General features: G+C 48.5%; 7 protein-coding genes across 7 annotated transcripts; 5 read left to right on the top strand and 2 right to left on the bottom strand.

Moving 5' to 3' along the window:
- Positions 1-134: 134 nt before the first annotated feature.
- Positions 135-1,269, top strand: BGW36DRAFT_396162 (NADP-dependent oxidoreductase domain-containing protein; the record flags this gene model as incomplete). The annotated part of the gene is made up of 7 exons (XM_046218127.1): positions 135-148; positions 192-342; positions 416-466; positions 493-660; positions 704-769; positions 840-1,015; positions 1,047-1,269. 7 exons carry the CDS (start codon positions 135-137, stop codon positions 1,267-1,269), a joined length of 849 nt encoding a protein of 282 aa, XP_046072827.1.
- Positions 1,270-1,562: 293 nt separating this feature from the next.
- On the bottom strand, positions 1,563-3,994 carry BGW36DRAFT_357904 (putative glycogen branching enzyme GbeA; the record flags this gene model as incomplete). The annotated part of the gene is made up of 8 exons (XM_046213917.1): positions 1,563-1,589; positions 1,636-2,266; positions 2,311-2,646; positions 2,696-3,387; positions 3,437-3,549; positions 3,602-3,701; positions 3,765-3,889; positions 3,934-3,994. 8 exons carry the CDS (start codon positions 3,992-3,994, stop codon positions 1,563-1,565), a joined length of 2,085 nt encoding a protein of 694 aa, XP_046072828.1.
- A 623-nt stretch (positions 3,995-4,617) lies between these two features.
- Positions 4,618-5,322, top strand: BGW36DRAFT_357905 (uncharacterized protein; the record flags this gene model as incomplete). Its single annotated transcript, XM_046213918.1, has 1 exon — positions 4,618-5,322. One exon carries the CDS (start codon positions 4,618-4,620, stop codon positions 5,320-5,322), a length of 705 nt encoding a protein of 234 aa, XP_046072829.1.
- A 471-nt stretch (positions 5,323-5,793) lies between these two features.
- BGW36DRAFT_294434 (alcohol dehydrogenase-like protein) lies at positions 5,794-6,905 on the top strand (the record flags this gene model as incomplete). The annotated part of the gene is made up of 2 exons (XM_046211101.1): positions 5,794-5,936; positions 5,987-6,905. 2 exons carry the CDS (start codon positions 5,794-5,796, stop codon positions 6,903-6,905), a joined length of 1,062 nt encoding a protein of 353 aa, XP_046072830.1.
- A 617-nt stretch (positions 6,906-7,522) lies between these two features.
- Positions 7,523-9,099, top strand: BGW36DRAFT_426077 (uncharacterized protein; the record flags this gene model as incomplete). Its single annotated transcript, XM_046220213.1, has 4 exons — positions 7,523-7,684; positions 7,746-8,064; positions 8,125-8,517; positions 8,573-9,099. 4 exons carry the CDS (start codon positions 7,523-7,525, stop codon positions 9,097-9,099), a joined length of 1,401 nt encoding a protein of 466 aa, XP_046072831.1.
- A 483-nt stretch (positions 9,100-9,582) lies between these two features.
- BGW36DRAFT_426078 (putative salicylate hydroxylase) lies at positions 9,583-11,284 on the top strand (the record flags this gene model as incomplete). The annotated part of the gene is made up of 7 exons (XM_046220214.1): positions 9,583-9,669; positions 9,720-10,351; positions 10,414-10,599; positions 10,665-10,764; positions 10,831-11,062; positions 11,136-11,175; positions 11,242-11,284. The coding sequence occupies 7 exons, from the start codon at positions 9,583-9,585 to the stop codon at positions 11,282-11,284; spliced, it is 1,320 nt and encodes a 439-aa protein (XP_046072832.1).
- Positions 11,285-11,820: 536 nt separating this feature from the next.
- BGW36DRAFT_293843 (uncharacterized protein) lies at positions 11,821-18,381 on the bottom strand (the record flags this gene model as incomplete). Its single annotated transcript, XM_046211034.1, has 7 exons — positions 11,821-13,104; positions 13,156-15,645; positions 15,708-15,914; positions 16,018-16,965; positions 17,021-17,647; positions 17,716-18,001; positions 18,077-18,381. The coding sequence occupies 7 exons, from the start codon at positions 18,379-18,381 to the stop codon at positions 11,821-11,823; spliced, it is 6,147 nt and encodes a 2,048-aa protein (XP_046072833.1).
- Between the last annotated feature and the right edge of the window lie 171 nt (positions 18,382-18,552).

The raw sequence follows: 18,552 nt of genomic DNA on the forward strand, positions 1-18,552 counted from the left end.
TTGATGCGCTGTATAGATCAAAATATATAAACAATGTTCCCAGATAATATCAATTTGCAGTACTGCTTCACAGTAGAAACAAAAAGAAAAAGAAAACAGAGCAAAAGAATCGAATAAATGGCAGCACAACAAAAATGGAATATGTCAAGTAAATTGACACCCTTATATACTAGACGCCTACTAATGTCCAGTCTCGGCCGCTCCGGGCTGAAAATCTCGAAGGTCATTCTTGGATGCATGTCGTACGGTACGTCGGGCTGGCAGGAATGGGTTCTTGACGAGCACCAAGCATTGCCGTTGCTTGAGTATGCGTACAAGAGGGGTATCAACACATGGAACACAGTGCGCGCTCTCTTACATCTACCCTCATCTCATTACAAGCACCACTGCGGTAAGGCTTACAGTTCCCGTCCAGGCAGACACCTCCTCCAACGGTCAATCCGAAGCCCTCATCAGCAAAGCCCTGGTCAAATACAAAATTCCACGCAGCAGGGTTGTCTGACCGAATGTTTCGCCGGAGTAAACGATGAGGGTCGCCAAACCCAGATCTCGGACTCCATTGTCAACGACGGGCCGTGGGTGAACAGGGTCGGATTATCGCGCAAACACATCTTCGACGCCGTCGATGCGGGTGTCCAGAGACTGGGCTCGTATATCGATGTCTTGCAGATTCATCGTCTGGATCGCGAGACCCCCCCGCGAGGAGATTATGAGGGTGTTGAATGACGTTATTGAGAGTGGAAAGGTGCGGTATATCGGGGCCAGTTCGGTATGTGTCCGTATCTTTCTTTTTCGGTTGATTTAATTCGCTTGTGGATGGATTGTTGACGGTGATGCAGATGGCAGCATGGGAATTCCAAGCACTGCAAAACATTGCGGTCCGCAATAACTGGCACCGATTCATCTCGATGCAGAACTACCACAATCTGCTCGCCCGCGAGGAAGAGCAAGAGATGTTCCCGTACTGTATTGATGCTGGGATTGGGCTTGATTCCCTGGTCGCCGCTCGCACGCGGTGTGCTGGCGCGGCCGTGGCGGCATACGAGTGTACGTGATGTGACGGATCGGGCGGTGAGGTCGTTGGTGCGTGGTGAGTTCGATGGGGATCAGAAAATTGTAGATCATGTCGAGGAGGTAGCTGCGAAGAAAGGGGTGTCGATGGCGCAAGTCGCTACGGCGTGGTCATTGAGCCATCATGGGATGAATCTTATTCTGGGGCTGAACAGTAAAGAGCGGGACCGACGAGGTGGTTACTCGTATCCAGATTAAACTGTCGGAAGCGGAGATCGAGTACCTCGAAGAGGCTTATACCCCTAAAAGGGTTTCTCTTGCTCATGAACGGTGATCTGATGGTTCTATCTGAATGGAAAGAGAAGTGCATTACCGAGATTGGGTAACTCAATGAGTCTTAAACATCTATACATATCAATTGATGTTTCTGGTTCGTAAACACTGTTTGATGCTAGAGATCTAGAATGAACAGTACGATCGGAATGGTTATGGTTTAGTCATTAAAGTGAGATGTATTAGATATATTGAAATAGAATAATGACGAGAGACAATCAGAGCGTGCTTTCCAGCGCAAAGACCTGTATCCATCAGTATAGTAACAATAATAAATGATTGAAGACCTACCAAGGCAGTCCTGGACGGAATATAGATATGTAAGAAATTCTTACGACCATTCCACGGCATATCCGTGGTGAAAAACCTAGTATCCTTCTGATTCCTTGCATGACCACCGAAATCCGCATCATCAGTGTCGAGGACAATACGATACGTGCCCTCATGATCGACGCCAACGCGATAATCTGAGAAGCTGTTCGTAGGATGGAAATTGAAGACCCAGAGGAGTCCCGCACGCTCGAAAACGATTACTTTATCGTCTTCGTTTTTGAGGCTCACATATGCCTGTGGTGAGTGCAGCCAGCCGTATTTTGCTTCGGTGAGTTGCATGGCGCGGTCAAAGTCGTTTAGGAACCGGTAGCGGAGGAGATGGTCCTCGGTTAGGTTCAGCTGGCGACGCGCGTACCAGAACGAGTTGTTGTTTCCGGCGCGAGGAAAGTCGAGCCATTCGGGATGGCCGAATTCGTTGCCCTCGAAGTTCAGCCAGCCTTCGCCGCCGAGGCCGTGGGTGATGAGGCGGATCATTTTGTGGAGTGCCATGCCGCGGTCGATGACTGGGGTTAGTTCAGTGAGGACGGACATGTTGGTGTACATTTCCTTGTCGCATAACCACATCATTAAAGTCTTATCGCCCACGAGACTGTTAAAGTTAGTGACTGTTTCTCGCCGACGGAATATACATACGCTTGATCATGGCTTTCTGCATAAGCAATAGTCTTTTCCCCATGTCGGCGGTTGGTGAGAGTGAATGAGAGCTTGCCCATATCCCATTCCTCGTCTTTCTTTTCCTTAAGCCATTTGATATACATATCCGGAATTGCCATAGCAAGACGATAGTCAAAGCCTACACCACCCATAGATAGCGGCAAGCAGAGGGCTGGCATGCCTGACACATCTTCTGCAACGGTGATACTATCAGGATAAAGCTGGTGGAGCATCTCGTTGGCGAGCTGCAGATACATCACGCTGTCGGTATCCACAGCCGGGCCGAAGTATTCGTGATAGCCACCGGAAAATCCACTGCAAAGTTAGCCTCCTCATCTCATATGCATGGATAGAAACCACATACGTTCCAATACCGTGGTGGGTATACAGCATGCTCGTCACACCATCGAACCTAAATCCGTCAAACTGATACTCCTCCATCCAGAAGCGCAGATTGCTCAGTAGAAATCGAAGGACCTCGTGGTTTCCGTAGTTGAACAAACGGCTATCCCATAGCTCGTGCTGACCTTTGCCTCCGGCATGGAAGTAGAGATGATCGCTTCCATCAAACATGTTCAGACCATCGAGCACGTTCTTTGATGCATGGCTGTGCACGACATCAAGGAGCACCACAATCCCCATGCTATGAGCAGTATCGATCAGTTCTTTCAGGTCTTCTGGGCTCCCATAGCGGCTGCTGGCGGCGTAAAAGTTGTTGACTTGGTAGCCAAAGCTAGCATAGTACGCATGTTCCATGATGGCCATCAACTGGATGGAATTATACCCGAGATATTTTATGCGCGGCAGCATGTTGGTTGTAAAATTCTTATACGTAGCGACTTTCGTCTCCGGTGACGAAATACCGACATGCGCTTCGTAAATGCGTAGACTGGCTGGTTTCTTCGGACGAGAATGCTTGAAAGTGAATCTTTCACTATGCGGCGGATTCCAGAAAACAGCATCGTACACGGGCGAGACACTCAGATCCTGCGTGACGCGCTTGATCCAGGCGGGGATCCTGTCAATCACTTCACCCGTGCCGGTAATCATGGTGATCTAGTTGCTCAGTCAATGGAATACGACGAGCGTGAATCGAAAACGGCACCTTGATTTTGCTATCATGGGGAATGATCGGCTGCCCATTCTTCGCTGGCAGGGTGATCTCCCACACACCAAAGGAGTTCATCTTCATGGGATGCGCTTTTCTATCCCAATTATCTTATGATCATTAGCAGCGGACTTGTCTCGGTGGGAGGGTACGTCTGCGTACTGAAATCGCCAATGAGATGGGCTTCGAGGGCGCTCGGAGCCCATTCCCGGTAGGTGATGTCGCCATTGTCGTCGACCTGGAAGCCGAATTTCTCGTATCCCTAAGATAAATTTCATCAGCATCAATTCACAAGTCAACTCGCAAAGAAGTGGAGAGAACATACCCTACTGAACTTTTCCAGGCCGCCTTCCGCATCGTCGATCTTCTTGATCCAGCTCTGGGCATAGGCGAAGCGAGCCTTCAGGTCCTCTTTATGCGGCTCGAGCCACGGGTCGAGCTGGAGGGCACCTATATATCAATTATATGAGCTGATGAGCTTGGCCATTGCAGACCTTGAGGACCAGCGGGGCAAAACCCACCAGTGCCATCGGGCGGGCCCGTAGAAGCGGCCATCGTGCAGATGGAATGAAAAGACGAGACAACGTAATCAGTAGACTGTTTATTGCGATATTATTATTGATGTATTGTCTTTGTTGTTTGTTTTGAAGACGTGTCTGGAGGAAAAGCAGGGTCAAGAAAGGGGCAGCAGGAGCGGGGTTGGTCGTCAGTGTCCTTGGAAGCGGCAGGTGCCACTGTCCGGGGTTGGAGCTCTAGACCCCCTGTCAGTGACATCATGATATTACTGTTTACAAAATATTATTGTTGGGGAGCCATATCTGTTATGCGAGGCGCTCTTTGCTGTCGCGTTATGAGTCCTCACTTATAATATACATAATACACATATATCATAACATACTGCTACAGGGCATCACTTTTGCGTATTAATTCTGACAGTTCTTAGAAAGAGAGAAAGAGAAAAATAACAGTGGGGCGCAGCTCGCGAGCCCATTGGCTAGAGGATTCCTCCAGCAACTGTTTTGAAGGTTTGAAGCTATCCCGCAACTTGATTCTTCGACTACGCCAAGCTGGCTGCCTTTAGAAGCCGCGCTGCACTCCAGCGGCTTCCTCACCTCTTCTCAACATTCTGCCCTCGAGCATTCCGGCGTGCAGATGTGTTGACAATCAGACGCACAGCCATGCCACCCTTCGACCTCCCCATCCTCTCCTTCCCATCCGCCGAAGCCCTCGAAGCCTATCTTGACCGCGAGCACACTACAGCCCCCGGTTTCCATCTGCAACTCGCCAAAAAGGGCTCTCCCACCCCCTCCGTGTCTGCCGCCGACGCAGTTGAGGTAGCTCTGTGCTTTGGCTGGATCGACGGCCGCGCAAACGCCCTTGACGAGCACTCGTGGCTAGTCCGCTACACTCCTCGCCGCGCCAAGAGCATCTGGTCCCTGAAAAACGTTGGCACGGTGGAACGGCTGTTGCGTGAAGGGCGAATGCGTCCTGCGGGCATTGCTGCTGTTGAGGCAGCCAAGGCAGATGGGAGGTGGGAGCGGGCGTACGCAGGCCCGGCGACGATGACCGTGCCAGATGATTTTGCCGCGGCGCTGGCGGCGGCAGAGGAGACGGGTGCGGCACAGTTTTGGGAGGGGTTAAGTAGGTCGAGGAGGTATGCAGTGTTGATGAAGCTGCACACAGGCTCAGTGCAGACAAGACCCAAAAGGATCGAGGAGTTTGTGAGGGTGTTGGGTGAGGGGAGAGTGCCGGGGGAGAGACTAGTGAAGACGAGTATGATCGTGAAGAAGGTCGAGAGGAGGAAGAATGTGGGAAAGAAGGATTCAAATGCAGAGAAAGAGGCGAGACCGTCTCGGCGTGCTGGGCTACGTCAGCGGAAGTAGTTATCTTGTATCAGGAAATGGCTGTAATAACATACATACAATGAGAAACGATCATTTCATTTTGATACGTAATAAAATAACACAAAGATGAGCTGCTGATTAGTTCGTCGAGACATCAATTGATCTCTCACTGGCAAACAGAACTTTGAGTGTGCATCAATGATATATATTCTTGTGCTTCTATATGTGCTATCAAATATAACTGTCTCACGAATATAAGCTGCACCAGATCCATTGATACCAATGCCGCGACTACTACCCGCACTTTTGATTACCCGAGGCCAACATCTATCAACAAATTTGTGATGAGTATACTGCGCTCTACGATTGGTATTATAATCTGACTGAAACTACTCTAGTGAGAATTATTAATCAGACTATATTCATTAAAAAGCAATAAAGGTACTGTTTATCCTCAATCTCATCCATGCAGCTCGCTCGCTCTATCCGGTACTAGATAGAAGTTACGACATGAACGACATCCCCAAAACGCAAAAAGCAATCTGGGTACAAAACCCCGGGCCCAACGGCACCGTCGCGCTTCGCAGTGACATCCCCACCCCGCAGCCTGGCGACGGGGAGATGCTCGTGAAGATCCAATACTCGGGAATCTGGTACCCTAACATCCTTGCCCTAAGCTGCTGAACTTTACTGATACTTCCAGCGGATCTGACCTGCGCAACCTTCATGGCATGAGCAAATATACATCCATTCCCGGCCACGAAGGCGTCGGGACGGTCGTGCAACTCGGGCCCAACGTATCATCGTGGTACTTGCATCGACGGGTAGGCATAAAATGGGTCTGGAGGTCCTGCGGGTCATGTTCGCTATGTCGCAAGGGCGAGGTGAATCACTGCCCCGCACAGCTCAACACGAGCCGCAGTGTGCATGGCACGCTGCAAGAGTATGCGCTTGCGCGGCCAGAGTTTAGTAATCTAATCCCAGAGGCGTTGAGGTCGGAAGATGCGGCTCCATTGCTATGTGCAGGGCATACTCTAGCGGGTGCGGTGTCAAAGTTGGATAGATTGGGGAGGGGGGATGCAGTGGTTGTGCTTGGGGCTGGCGGTGGATTGGGGCATTTGGGGGTGCAGATGGTGAAGATGGATGAGAGGGGTTTGAAGGTGATTGCGGTGGATGCAGGGGAGGAGAAGGGGATGTTGTGTCGGGAGCTAGGTGCAGAGGAGTATATTAATATCGAGAGTGAGAGTGATATTGAGACGAGGGTGAAGGAGTTGACGGATGGAGAGGGCGCGCAAGGGGTGATTATTGTATCTGGCGCCGAGGAGGCGTTTAGGCTGGCACCACGGCTGGTGAGGAATGGAGGTACGATTGTGGTAGTTGGACTGCCACGCAACGATTTCCAGTTCCCTATGGCGCCGATTGAGATCAGTGCGAGGGGGTTGACGGTTATTGGGACGAGTGTGGGCACCGAAAAGCAGATGGAGGAACTTTTGGAGAGTGCGGCGCGGGGGCTGGTGGTGCCTAGGATTGAGGTTTATGCGCTGGAGGATGCACCAAGGGCGTTTGAGAAGTTGGTCAAGGGGGAGGTGGTTGGACGATGTGTGGTGAGGGTTTCTGAATAGCATACACATATACCAACGGATGGTGGGCGTCATTGATAGCGTTGGGATAATACAAGTCAACTGAGCTATATATGGTAACTATAGCAACATAAATCTCTTGATGTACGCAGCCATTTGATCTTTGCTCTCTGTTCACTTATTACTGGTTCAATATATGTTGTTCATATAGGTGTTGTGGCTGATTATTAGGGTTAGTGTTACATGCCCTAAGAGCATTCTCCTATGTTCTGACTTCTGCTACAATAGCCAGGCGGAACCCCATTCATGAAATGAACGGCAAATAAATTGCCCAATAATATATTCATCATAAAGAGATAAATTTAAAACGTTAAATCCGCAGTGGAGACATAAAGCGTCGTTCATCGGCGGTCAATAATCTGGATCGCCGAGGCCACCAGACGAAAGGCGCCGGATTTTTACTCAACAGGGATTATTTGAGACTAGCCACTGTCACCTTCTCATACATTATTTCGGCACATTATTCAATGCTATCAGTATCCCAGACAAGAAGTGGGAAATTAGTTTAAACCTATTTAAACTGTGCACCAGGCAGCGTTATGTCTTCAGTCGACAGCAATTGATATTTCAATTGATCACAAATATAGATATAAGTCATAATGTCGACAGCGTATCGTTACAAGCTAGATCCTATTGAAACGCCTGGCTACTGTCATGTGGGCAACAAACTCACCCAAGAAAGCGCCGACGTGGCCAGTCTGATCCTGCAGTCTAACAGGACGGCCTACCATGTCTTCACCACTGATTTCGATAAGATGGGAGTGAGCACATACTACATACTACATATTACCAACTTGTAAACTGATCAATGAAAAATTATAGGCCTACCTGCACAATCATATTGTACACCATGTGACAGCTCTGTGGGCCTTGGGAGCCGATGAGGAGACAATGATTTTTCACAAGAAGAACAATGAGAACTATCAGCTTCTACCCCGCAAGTTCCCAGAGGAATCGATTATCGAGGAGATGAAGACTGAGAAGGGATTCCGGAAGTATAGGGGCAGCCAGGACCACTTCCTGGACTATGTCACATTCTTTGAGCGTGAAATTGATGAGCTGGGATACCAAGAGGTCCTGCAGAAGTATGTAGTTGGAGGTGGGGAGATTGCAGACGATATTCTCGCACGCATGTATCATGGTATGCATAAATATTTTCTTTCTATGTTGTCACTTTACTGACGCTGTATTGATATTCCAGGCTACGTCCACTCTTTGATGTATCTTGGCCAAGGCCTCGAATTCAAGCAACTCCCCCTGGTAGCCGAGGCCCTAGCCCAGGCCGTCTCGCACAACGACATGTACTACAACGACTTCCTGAAATATACAGAGCTGCAGGCTCAATATTCCCCCGAGCCCCGACTTTCCCTCCTCGAATGCCTGGAGGCGTGCCGCGAGGATCCAGTCATCTCGACCTGCTCCAGTGTCGATATCCACCACCAGGTCGTTAACGGCTCGTGGAAGGTCGAGAAAGAGATGATCCGGGACTATGTCTGTGGCAAGGCATTCAAGGAGATGGCTACAGTGTGCGCTCGATATCGCGTTGATGAAGACGACGTAGAAAGGGCTACAGCAGAATTGATCAATACAGCTGGTACTTTCTCCTCATTTTCTGCTTTCTAAATCTCTGCTGATTAGATGAAATTCAGTATACATGGCGGCTGCTGCCCAACGTCCTCCGCACCAATGCCGCTACGACTTCTTCCTGATCCACGGAAGTAACTCTTCCATCTGGCAAACAGCACTCACCCAAGAACCCTCCCTGACCCCAGCCCAGAAGGCGCGTCTGATCGAGTACACAGGGCGCGTGATCCTGATGCTGTACGCAGGAATGGGTTCCCCAGCTCTCAACATCGACTGGCTTCTCACGCAGCAATGGCACGAGCCCGGCACCGGTTGGGACCGAGTGATTGAGCGTGTCATACACCACAAGGACGACGGACACATGGCGAAGCTGGTTCGTGTGATTCGTCATGCTGAGGAGGTCTCGCGTCCGTACGAGGATCGGCCTGAGTTCCCGATGAAGTCGCACATGTTTTTGCCGGCTGCGCAGGCTGCCATTGATTCTGGTAGTGACAAGCCGATGTCTGGTGTCCTGCATTTTGATTTTGTCCGTGGTTCGGCATTTCCAGAGGCCTGGGCGAAAGTGCCAAGGAGGGGTGAGGTGGTGGCGTAGAACAGAATATGTACCAACCATACGGCGTGTTTTTACATGCAGGGTGCTACTATAAATTACTGGATCTCCGTCACTAGTACTTCAGAATACTAACGGATTGAGTAGATGCGAGAGCTTGTGGAATAAGTATGACTGGCATAAAGTTAGTTTCAATATTCACGCGATGTGTACATGTAGACTTTGACATTGACATGTCTCCAAATGACCTGATTTCCTACTAACTTATTGCACTAAGTGATTAATGTGCTTTCATCTTCTCACCAAATAATCGATATTTGTGTCTCTCGTAATTATTAGCCCGTAATTCGGGCGCCGAATCTAGAACACCGAAGTATAGATTTAGATGATGCAAATAAGGAATCCTGACGAGGATAAGTCGAAAATGTAATGAGCATATTTATATAGCTCGATATTTAGGAAAATAATACCAAAGTAAACATTGACATTATTATTGTATTCAAATTTCGGTCCTTATTCGCGATAATGACACTTAATATTATCATTGTCGGGGCGGGCATTGCAGGGCTGACGGCTGCGGTCTCTCTGCACCAAGCTGGGCACCATGTCAGGGTAAACACAGCCTAAAGTAAACAGCAAAGTAGCTGCTAAGTTCTAAATAGGTATACGAAAGCTCAGCATTCGCCGCTGAAGTCGGCGCAGCACTCAATCTAGCTCCCAACGGCACAAGAGTTCTTCAGAAATTAGGATTTGACATGCAAAAAGCAAGTGCCGTACCAATAAACAACTGGGATACAGTAGACGGAACCTCTCTGCGCCGAATCGCCTGCCAGGACTTGAAACAAGCTTCTGAACGATTTGGAGCGGCCTACGTCGCTGTGCATCGAGTAGATCTGCACAACGAGCTGATGCGCTTGGCTGGTGTTGATCAACCTGGAGCCCGTGGCGTCGAACTTCACCTTTCGTCGCGCGTTATACAGATTGACCCCGAAGCTGGGCTTGTTGAGTTTGTGGACGGGCGTATTGAAAAGGCAGATCTGATTATCGGAGCAGATGGGCTTCATTCGGTGTCTCGCAACGCTATCACATCCGCATCTGAGGGTCCCTCAACGGCAGCAAAACGCTCAACTGGTCTCAGTGCATTCCGTTTCCTGGTTCCCACTGAAGTGCTGGAGAATCATCCTGCTGGCAAGGAATTGCTTGCCTGGAAGACCCCTGGAGCTACTTTGCTGGGGGATCCTAACTCGAAGACTATGGAGGAGGAGCGCCATATGATGTGGTATCCATGTCGAAGGTATGTCTGGCCAACTCACTACGCTGCGCATATCACAGCTCTGATTCGTATAATTATGGCAGTGGTAAAGTGCAGAATTTCGTCGGGATTCATCCTACAGTGACCGGCGAACAACCGGAGAACTCGGAAGGTGCCATCTCCATGTCGCCAATAACTCCGTTTAGGATTCTGACTGTGAGAAAAGGGATTAAGAGGCAGATGTTGAGCGAATTCTCTCATTTTCATCCTCAAGTTGTTGAGATTCTCTCGTACGTTGAATCCGATCCCCTTATAATTAAACTTAGGTCTGGCTAAGTGGTTTCCTACTTAAAAGGCTGGGCAACGATGTAAACTGCTGGCCCCTCTTTCACACTGAACCCTTAAATTCCTGGACCCGGGGCAAATTGGTAGTCATTGGTGACGCCGCTCACCCGGTAAGCTTGCGTCTCTCCAAAGTGAAAAGAACAAGACTTTTGATTGACCACTTTTTGGCCGAGTAGATGCTCCCATTCGGCGGCCAAGGCTCAAACCAAGCCATCGAAGATGGAGGAGCACTCGGGTTTCTTTTGAAAGATGTCGACGACGTCGCGGAGATTCCAGCTCGTTTGGAGCTTTTCGAAAAGGTGCGTCGGCGACGGGCATCACGAGTGCAGATTCTCTCTACTGTAAGAGCAAATCGCGAGCATCAGGTCGAAACGCAAATCAGGCAGTACATGGAGGAAGACGTGTTATGTGAGACATATTTTCTGTGTTCTAGGGTGTTTAAAAAGCATCCAGTTTTACTAACGATCCAATCTAATGACAGTGCCGAATTCTTTTGCTGCCAGGGTGGCGCATGATGCAGGGTAAGTTTTCGTAGTCAACAATTTTGCCTTCGAGACTGCCGGAACTAACAGAAGATACCTTTACAGGTTTGATGTATTCCGTCGATGCCATGAGGTTTTAGCTATCTGATCTGGACGAATATAAACCTCAAGAGATAGTGAAGGGAAAATGGGAAGTAAAAAGGGATAAACTAATAGTATATTCGTTTATTGTGGTCAGATGAATTTGAAATTTTCGAATATACATATACTCGTCCTTTTAAGCAGAGAAAACCGAACGAAAAAGAGTAAGTTGCACGTAATCCCTTCATATGAAATATTATCATGGCATTTTTTGGGAACATAACGAATGTAGCACTTAAGTGATGAAAAAGATAGGTTAAAGGTAAAATTCTAGGGTAATCATCTCGTACTAGGGAGATGATTGCTCATCTACTGAATGTGAAATCAGGTAGGCCGGCTGAGGTTCAATGAGCGAAAATTATGGAAATAATTTCATATATTCATCCAAGAATAAAAACAACGACCCAAAAAAAAGGTGTGTAACAATCTGTTATTATAGAAAAGCATATGTACGCCGCTAAATCTTGCTGATACTACCATTAATAACCTGGCCTAACTTAGTAACCTGGAAGAAAATATTAGAAGGCTCCAAATTCAAAGTTTTTATAAATGGAAACTCACCTCTGGATATTTGAGGAGTGAAAAGCAGTCCGTCTCTTGCTTGTGAACAGTATCAATGGAGCCAACCAAGCTTTCCCAACCCAAATTCTTCGATGAATCCCAATTGGCGTGTAACCAAGCCGTGAAGGGAGTTTCCGCCGTAGATGCGGCATCTCCAAGGCCCTTTGAAGGAATAATTAAAGTCAAGTGACCTGGTCGACTTTCTTGAGGTAGACTTTTAGGCTCATACTGCAATAGAGCCTGCACGGCAGCTGCAAGATGTTGTTTCTGTCTCCCAGATATAGCCACTTTTGTTCGGCTGTTGGCATAAGCGAATCCGCCTTCTTGCAAAGTTCCATAAGTAATTTCTCTGCCTCTTAATTTCGTAGGAGCTGCAATTGGCGCCGGATTTGCTATGAGAAGAAGCTCGGAAATGGCCTCACTAGCTTCGAGTAAGCGTCTGCTCACTTCAAACGCATAGATTGCGCCTATTGAGTAGCCACCAATACTGTAGGGTCCCGTTGGTTGTATTTTGCGGATAGAAGAAACGAAAACACCTACCAACTGTTCCACACTGACATCTACCAAGGCAGACGGATCGCGTGCAAATGGAGACTCTATGCCGTAGATTCGACGACCACCTGGTAGAGCTGGCAGTTGAATGTAAGAGGAAACAGAACCAGTTCCATCGGCTAGAAGGAAAAGTGGAGCTTCGGTAGAAGACATAGACCCCTGTAGCAACAAGGCTGGTGCTGGTTTGGTGGTGAGTGACACTGGTCTTGCAGGCGCTTCTTCTGGCTTAGCTTTGCTCTCAGAGGCAGGAGGGTTTTGATTTTCAAGAGGCTGTGGTGGAATTGTAGATTCTGCCACGGAATTCTCTACTGGTTCCGTGCCTACTTTAGGCGAAGCATCAGGAGGAGTGAATTGCGGCGTGGCAACGCCGCTGTCACCACCCCCCTTGAGCTCTTTCATGGCCTCTGCAACAGTCTGATGATCGAGGAAGAACGATCCTGGTAACTCAACACCGGTCTCATTGCGGATTGAGGCTATGACAGTGATGGCCATCAGGGAGTCCACTCCCAGGTCTGCAAAAACCGTGTCGGGCTCTAGCTCAGAGACCTCACAACCCACCTCTGTGGCCACTGCTGTGAGAAACTTATCAATAATACCAGTATCCTCGTCGACACTTGTTACAGACGTGGCTACCGATGTAGCCCGAGGTGTCGTAAATGTAGAGGGATCAGCAGATGAAGAGGGTGATTCGAATTCTGCTTCTCCAACGTACTGCTTGACTGCGGGAGATGGCTTGATGCTTGGTTCTGCAGGTTCATACCGCACGCTACCTGTTCCCTTCTGGACAGTAGAGCCAGGAGCTGCTGATTGCAGAATCTTTGTGAGGGCCATCTTTTTCATCTTTTGGAACCTGACACCGATGAGTGCGGTGACGAGAACGTTATCTTCAAATACGAATACATCACCCAGTAAAGAGTTCCCATCAGCCGATTCTTCCATATGTGCATAGCTTGTGTAGGCTTTTTGAGATGATAGAGGTTTCAGGATGTGCCAGGCTTCAAAACTAGAAGCAAGGAATGCGACATCCTCGGGATATCTCAAACCGCAGTTTGCAAGAAAACCAGCAACGTGAACAATTGCATCAAGTAAATAGGGGCTATATAGATAAGTGCCACTTGATTCTCCGGACGGCAGCGTAGGTAGTTTGATCTGGCCTACGACATCCCGTAGTTCAGAATCTAGGAATACTTCTTCTAGCCCTTGATAAAGCTCGCCGTAATCCACGACGTTGGAGAATAGCCGATAGACCACCGGTCGAAGGAGTCTTTGTCCCTTAGTGGTATTTTTTGCCTCTTTTAGTGCATCAATTCGGGAGCGGATGAGGAAGAGAGATCGTGATATATTCTGTTGCCAATTTCCGGCGTCCCGAAGCGAGACTTTGGCAGACCCTACACTGTGAGTCGCATCTCCTGCCTGGCTCGAAAATGTTATTTGCGCTTTTTCAGTATTCGATTCAAGCTTTACATTAACTTCAATAGTTTGAGAAGGTTGTCCATTAGCAATAACAATAGGTCGATGAAGATTCAGGCTGCTGATAGTGAGAAATTCATCCGTCCACTTGCCGGGATGCAGTCGCTCAAACGCATAGCGAACAGCCGATAATGCCATATCGCTAAAAATACTGCTAGAGCAAATGGTGACTCCTGCCACTGCATGGCCCACAATCGCTGAGAGCAGGTGTGGTTCGGATGTGCTGGACTCGAAAGTAACTGAGATTTTGCCTTCATCGATTGCTTCTTGTTTCACCCTCTGCAGAGTTGTAGTCGGGAATCCCGGCACCGCAGGAATTGATGGCAGAGCTAACTGGGTCTTTTCAATGGCATGAGGCTGATCTGGATCCGGATATGGCATCCAGAAATCTTTTTCGTCAAAGGCATATGTAGGTAGGTCAAGTAGGGAAAGGCAACCTGAAAACTCCCGGTGGTATTCAGGCCAGTTTACGTAGAGACCTGTCTCGTATATCGTTGCCAGAGAATTGGACGTAGTCAGCCAATTGTCTTCGTTCCGTCGAAGACTGGACAAAAGACGAGGAACTGAAGCAGCGCCTAGAGTCGAGCGGATCAACGAAATACAGACTGGATCGGGACCAATCTCAAGGAAAAGCGTGTCATTGCCAATGAAACCTCCTGCTTGAGCTGCTCCTATAGCTCCCACAAAGTTTACTGACTCACGAGTCTGGCGTCGAAGATAAACGGGGGAAATTACAAATTCGTCTTGAACAACATCGCCTAGTAAGGTTGATGCAATCGGAATTTGTGGCACAGAAAAGGCAACACCCTTTGCACATGACTCATAACTGTCCAGGATTGGATCCATTTGTTTGGAGTGGAAACCAAATGGCACTTGGAGAAGGGTAGAACGAGTTCCTTGCGCCTCCAGCTCTCCTTTCAGGGCCTTGACTTCGGGCAATGAGCCGCTTACCACTGTTGATTTGGGGGCATTGAGACAGGCAACTTCACACGTGTCGTATGTACCCTTTGAGAGATACTGGCGAGCGGTATCAACGTCGCCATTTATAGCTAGCATAGCATACTCGTTCTGCTTTGCAGACTGCACCAGTGTCAATGCCCTTTGTCCAACCAGATAGACAGTGTCGCTGATTGTTAAGACGCCTGAAATACATAGCGCAGCATATTCACCTAGACTGTGGCCAATGACAAGGCTTGGTTTTACTCCCCATGATATCCACAACTGAGCGAGTGCAATCTCAACTGCAACGATAGCCAGTTGAGTATTAACTGGGCTCGTCTCGGACAGATCTAGGTCGCTTTGAGCAATCAGGTCGACAAAGCTCGGCAGACCTTGAGCAGTGGCCATGGTTTGGATAGACTCAATTAGACCCCGGAAGACGGTGCTGCAATTCCAGAGTTGGTGAGCCATGCCTGCATACTGAGATCCTTGGCCGGTAAAGGCGAACACAACATTGCGTCCAGGAGGGGAACCTTTCCCCTTCTTCACTGAAGGGTCTGGTTTGCTTAAGTCCTCTTCGAGTATTTTGGTAAATTCTTCAATACTCGAAGCCGTGAAGACTGACCGAACAGAAGTATGGTGCATTCGGCGTGCTGTTGTGCTATATGCAAGATCCACCAGTGATGTGCCGGGGTGTTCGTAAAGATATTCAAGGTATCGCTCTTTTATTCCCCGCAAAGAATATGGGCTCCGAGCAGAAAAGGATACCACGTGGTGTTTTCGAGGATCGACGCCTTTGACAGGCTTCAAAGGTGCTTCCTCCAACAGAAGGCAGGAGTTGCCACCCTATCACGGTCTGTATTAGAATCACCAGGATATCAGTAGGTCTACAAAGGAGGGGAGCTCACCGAGGCATCAAAACTATTCAAGAAAACTCTTAATTTGCTGTTTTTGTCGGCACTATAAAGAGGCATCGCACCCGAAGGAATATGCACATTCATCCTACCCAAATCAGGGAAGCGATGGTTCATTTGGAAAGGCATTCCAGGCTGCGGAGGAATCGTACGCTGCTGAAGCATCATCAACACTTTGATAAGAGCACACACACCGGCGGCCTAATAATAGAATATTAGCAATTAACTTTGATATCTAAATTCTCTCGCTGTAGTGCTTTGTCTCGAGTTTTCTGGATTATGAATGTATAAAATGGAAACTTACTGCTTCACCATGACCAATGCTAGCCTTCACAGCCCCTAAAACTAGCGGGTTTTCCTTTGAACGACCATGTCCAAACGCTGATAATACAGATGACATCTCCGTGGAGTCCCCAGCTTGTGTACCAGTGCCATGCATTTCCACATAGGCGACACTGCTGGGATCGACAGCGCTGTTGCTCAAAACCTGTTGGTAAAGCCGCTGCTGATCTTCTGCGGACGGATGAGTAATAGACGACGCGCCCTTGTTATAATTTCTTGCAGAGCCCCGAATGACGCTCAAGATATTGTCGTTGTCTGCTATCGCATCCTCGAGCCGCTTGAGAACAACCACACCAACGCCTTCGCCACGCACGTAACCATCGGCATCCTCATGGAATGTTTCGCAGCCCCTCTCTGGGGAGAGGAATCCTCCCCGGCTTAGACCAGCAAATGGAGCGGGGGAATCGAGAATTGAGCCTCCACCAGCGAGAGCGGTGTCACATTCACGCGCCATAAGTGCTGAGCAGGCCAAGGAAATAGTTGCGACACTGGAGGCACAGGCTGCATCGATACTATACGACGGCCCTCCCCATTTAAAATGGTAATTCAAACGTCCAGGGGCAAAAGCGCGGCAAATTCCCGAAGCATAGTATATGTCAACTCCTTGAGTGAGTAAGATATCACGCCAATCATCCGACGTCTGACCGAAATAAGTCGCTATGCGGTTGCTGTTAGTGGACAGTGTTGCGTCAGGCGAATAACCAGCCATCTCCAGTGCTTCGTAGCTGACAGTGAGAAACAATCGATGAAGGGGGTCAGTCTGGATAGCTTCTCGAGGAGACATATTAAACAGACGGTTGTCGAAGTATCCCGGACGATCCAGGAACGCTCCTGTGCGATTCACTGTCGCATTCTTCTGCTTTCCAGTCGCATCGAACCACTTATCAAGATTGAATCTCTCCGGAGGGATCTGAGGGCGAATTAGTCACTTTCAATGATATAATTTGCAAATTGCAACGACTTACATCCCGAATATATCTTTCCCCATCCAAAAGTGATTTCCAGTAGTCCTGGACGTTCTCGCTACCTGGGAACCGTCCGGACATGCCTACAATGGCAATTAGATCGGAACCACCACGTACCAATGGGCCACTAAGATCTTCTGGAGAATTGCTGTGCTGCATAACTGTGAATGGTATCTTCGCACGTTGCAGGGACTTTTGTAGTGTCGCAAGATGATGAGTGTATCCAACAGAGACAATTTTGACAGGTGAATGATTTAGGCTTTTCACCACTAGGTCTATCGTTTCACTCAGCCTTATTGCGTCTTGAGCAATACCCGAAACGACCTGATGAAGCATATCTCTAAGTGTCGGTGCACTGCGAATCTCACAATTATACGGCGACCAAAATTTCGCATTAGGGTTAATCGGAACCTCCAAAACAGACGACGATCCCACTACCTCGTCTAAGTCTAGCTCAGGGAGGTTGGACATATGTACACCACCGCCAGCGTCGGTCTTGATCCTAGAAGCCTCATCGAGCTCTCGGGACCAACTAAAAAGCTGCTCAACTGTTGTGGGAGGGCCGAAGAGAGTTAACCAGCCCACTGAAATAAAGCCAATACAAATCTGTCGTAAGGGTGCAATTTTCTATCGTATTTGCTGATTAGTATCGATCTATAAGAATAAGGCAAGAATATTGAATAGTTAAAACCTACTTGGCTTTGATGGAAGTCATCCAGAATTGCCTGGACGTGCTCTGTTGGAAGGCCAACAATGGTGGTAGCCCAATTACCATTGGTCCGATCTATGAGCACTGAACGGCGGATAATATTTCGTGCGAAGCGACATATGACACGAAGTACCTCAACAGACAGGTTGTACAGTTCGGGAATACTACGTGCAGTTGCTGCCACGGCCGCTGGCATCTCCCCCGTGCAAAAGCCAAGAATATGTGTAGGCCGATCTGCAGAGCCTAGAATCTGAGGGTCTTCCTCAGCATACCTGGAGGAAAGGTTAGTCAGAGAGATACAATACACAACCTGACAAGTGTTTAACTGCAATGCTCAAGAAACATACAGAATCAATTCTCCGAGTCGAGCGACATTCATGAGAACTGTCGCCACAATCTCGCTGGGCTCTTCAGATCGTGCGTTGTTTTCTGCAAGCTGGAGCAGAGTATCAAACTGCGTGATTTTAGCTCGCTCGATCTGGAGCTGGAATGTCTCTTGTTGAACAATATCGCAGGCATCGCGGAGAAAACGTCGGCCAATTTCAGACCTTTGGGATTGCTGCACAAGGGCCCGGATGGCGGGCAGCTTCTCTACGGTCTGATCTCCGTAAAGCAGAAGACACTGCTCTTGGTTGGAAATTTCTTGCCGCATCTTTACTACTTGATCATGCCGAATTGGGGGAAGGAGAAAACGACAAAGCAATACAGCCAGCAGACCAGGTTCATATGCCAACCTCTCTCCTTTACATCCAATCTTCGGGGTTTAAGTATATCTGGCCTCTATGGCATTGACCATTATCATTAATACATAAAACGTAGTACT

The sequence above is a fragment of the Talaromyces proteolyticus genome, assembly GCF_021365285.1.
Source record: "Talaromyces proteolyticus strain PMI_201 chromosome Unknown BGW36scaffold_5, whole genome shotgun sequence".
Lineage (NCBI taxonomy): Eukaryota > Fungi > Ascomycota > Eurotiomycetes > Eurotiales > Trichocomaceae > Talaromyces > Talaromyces proteolyticus.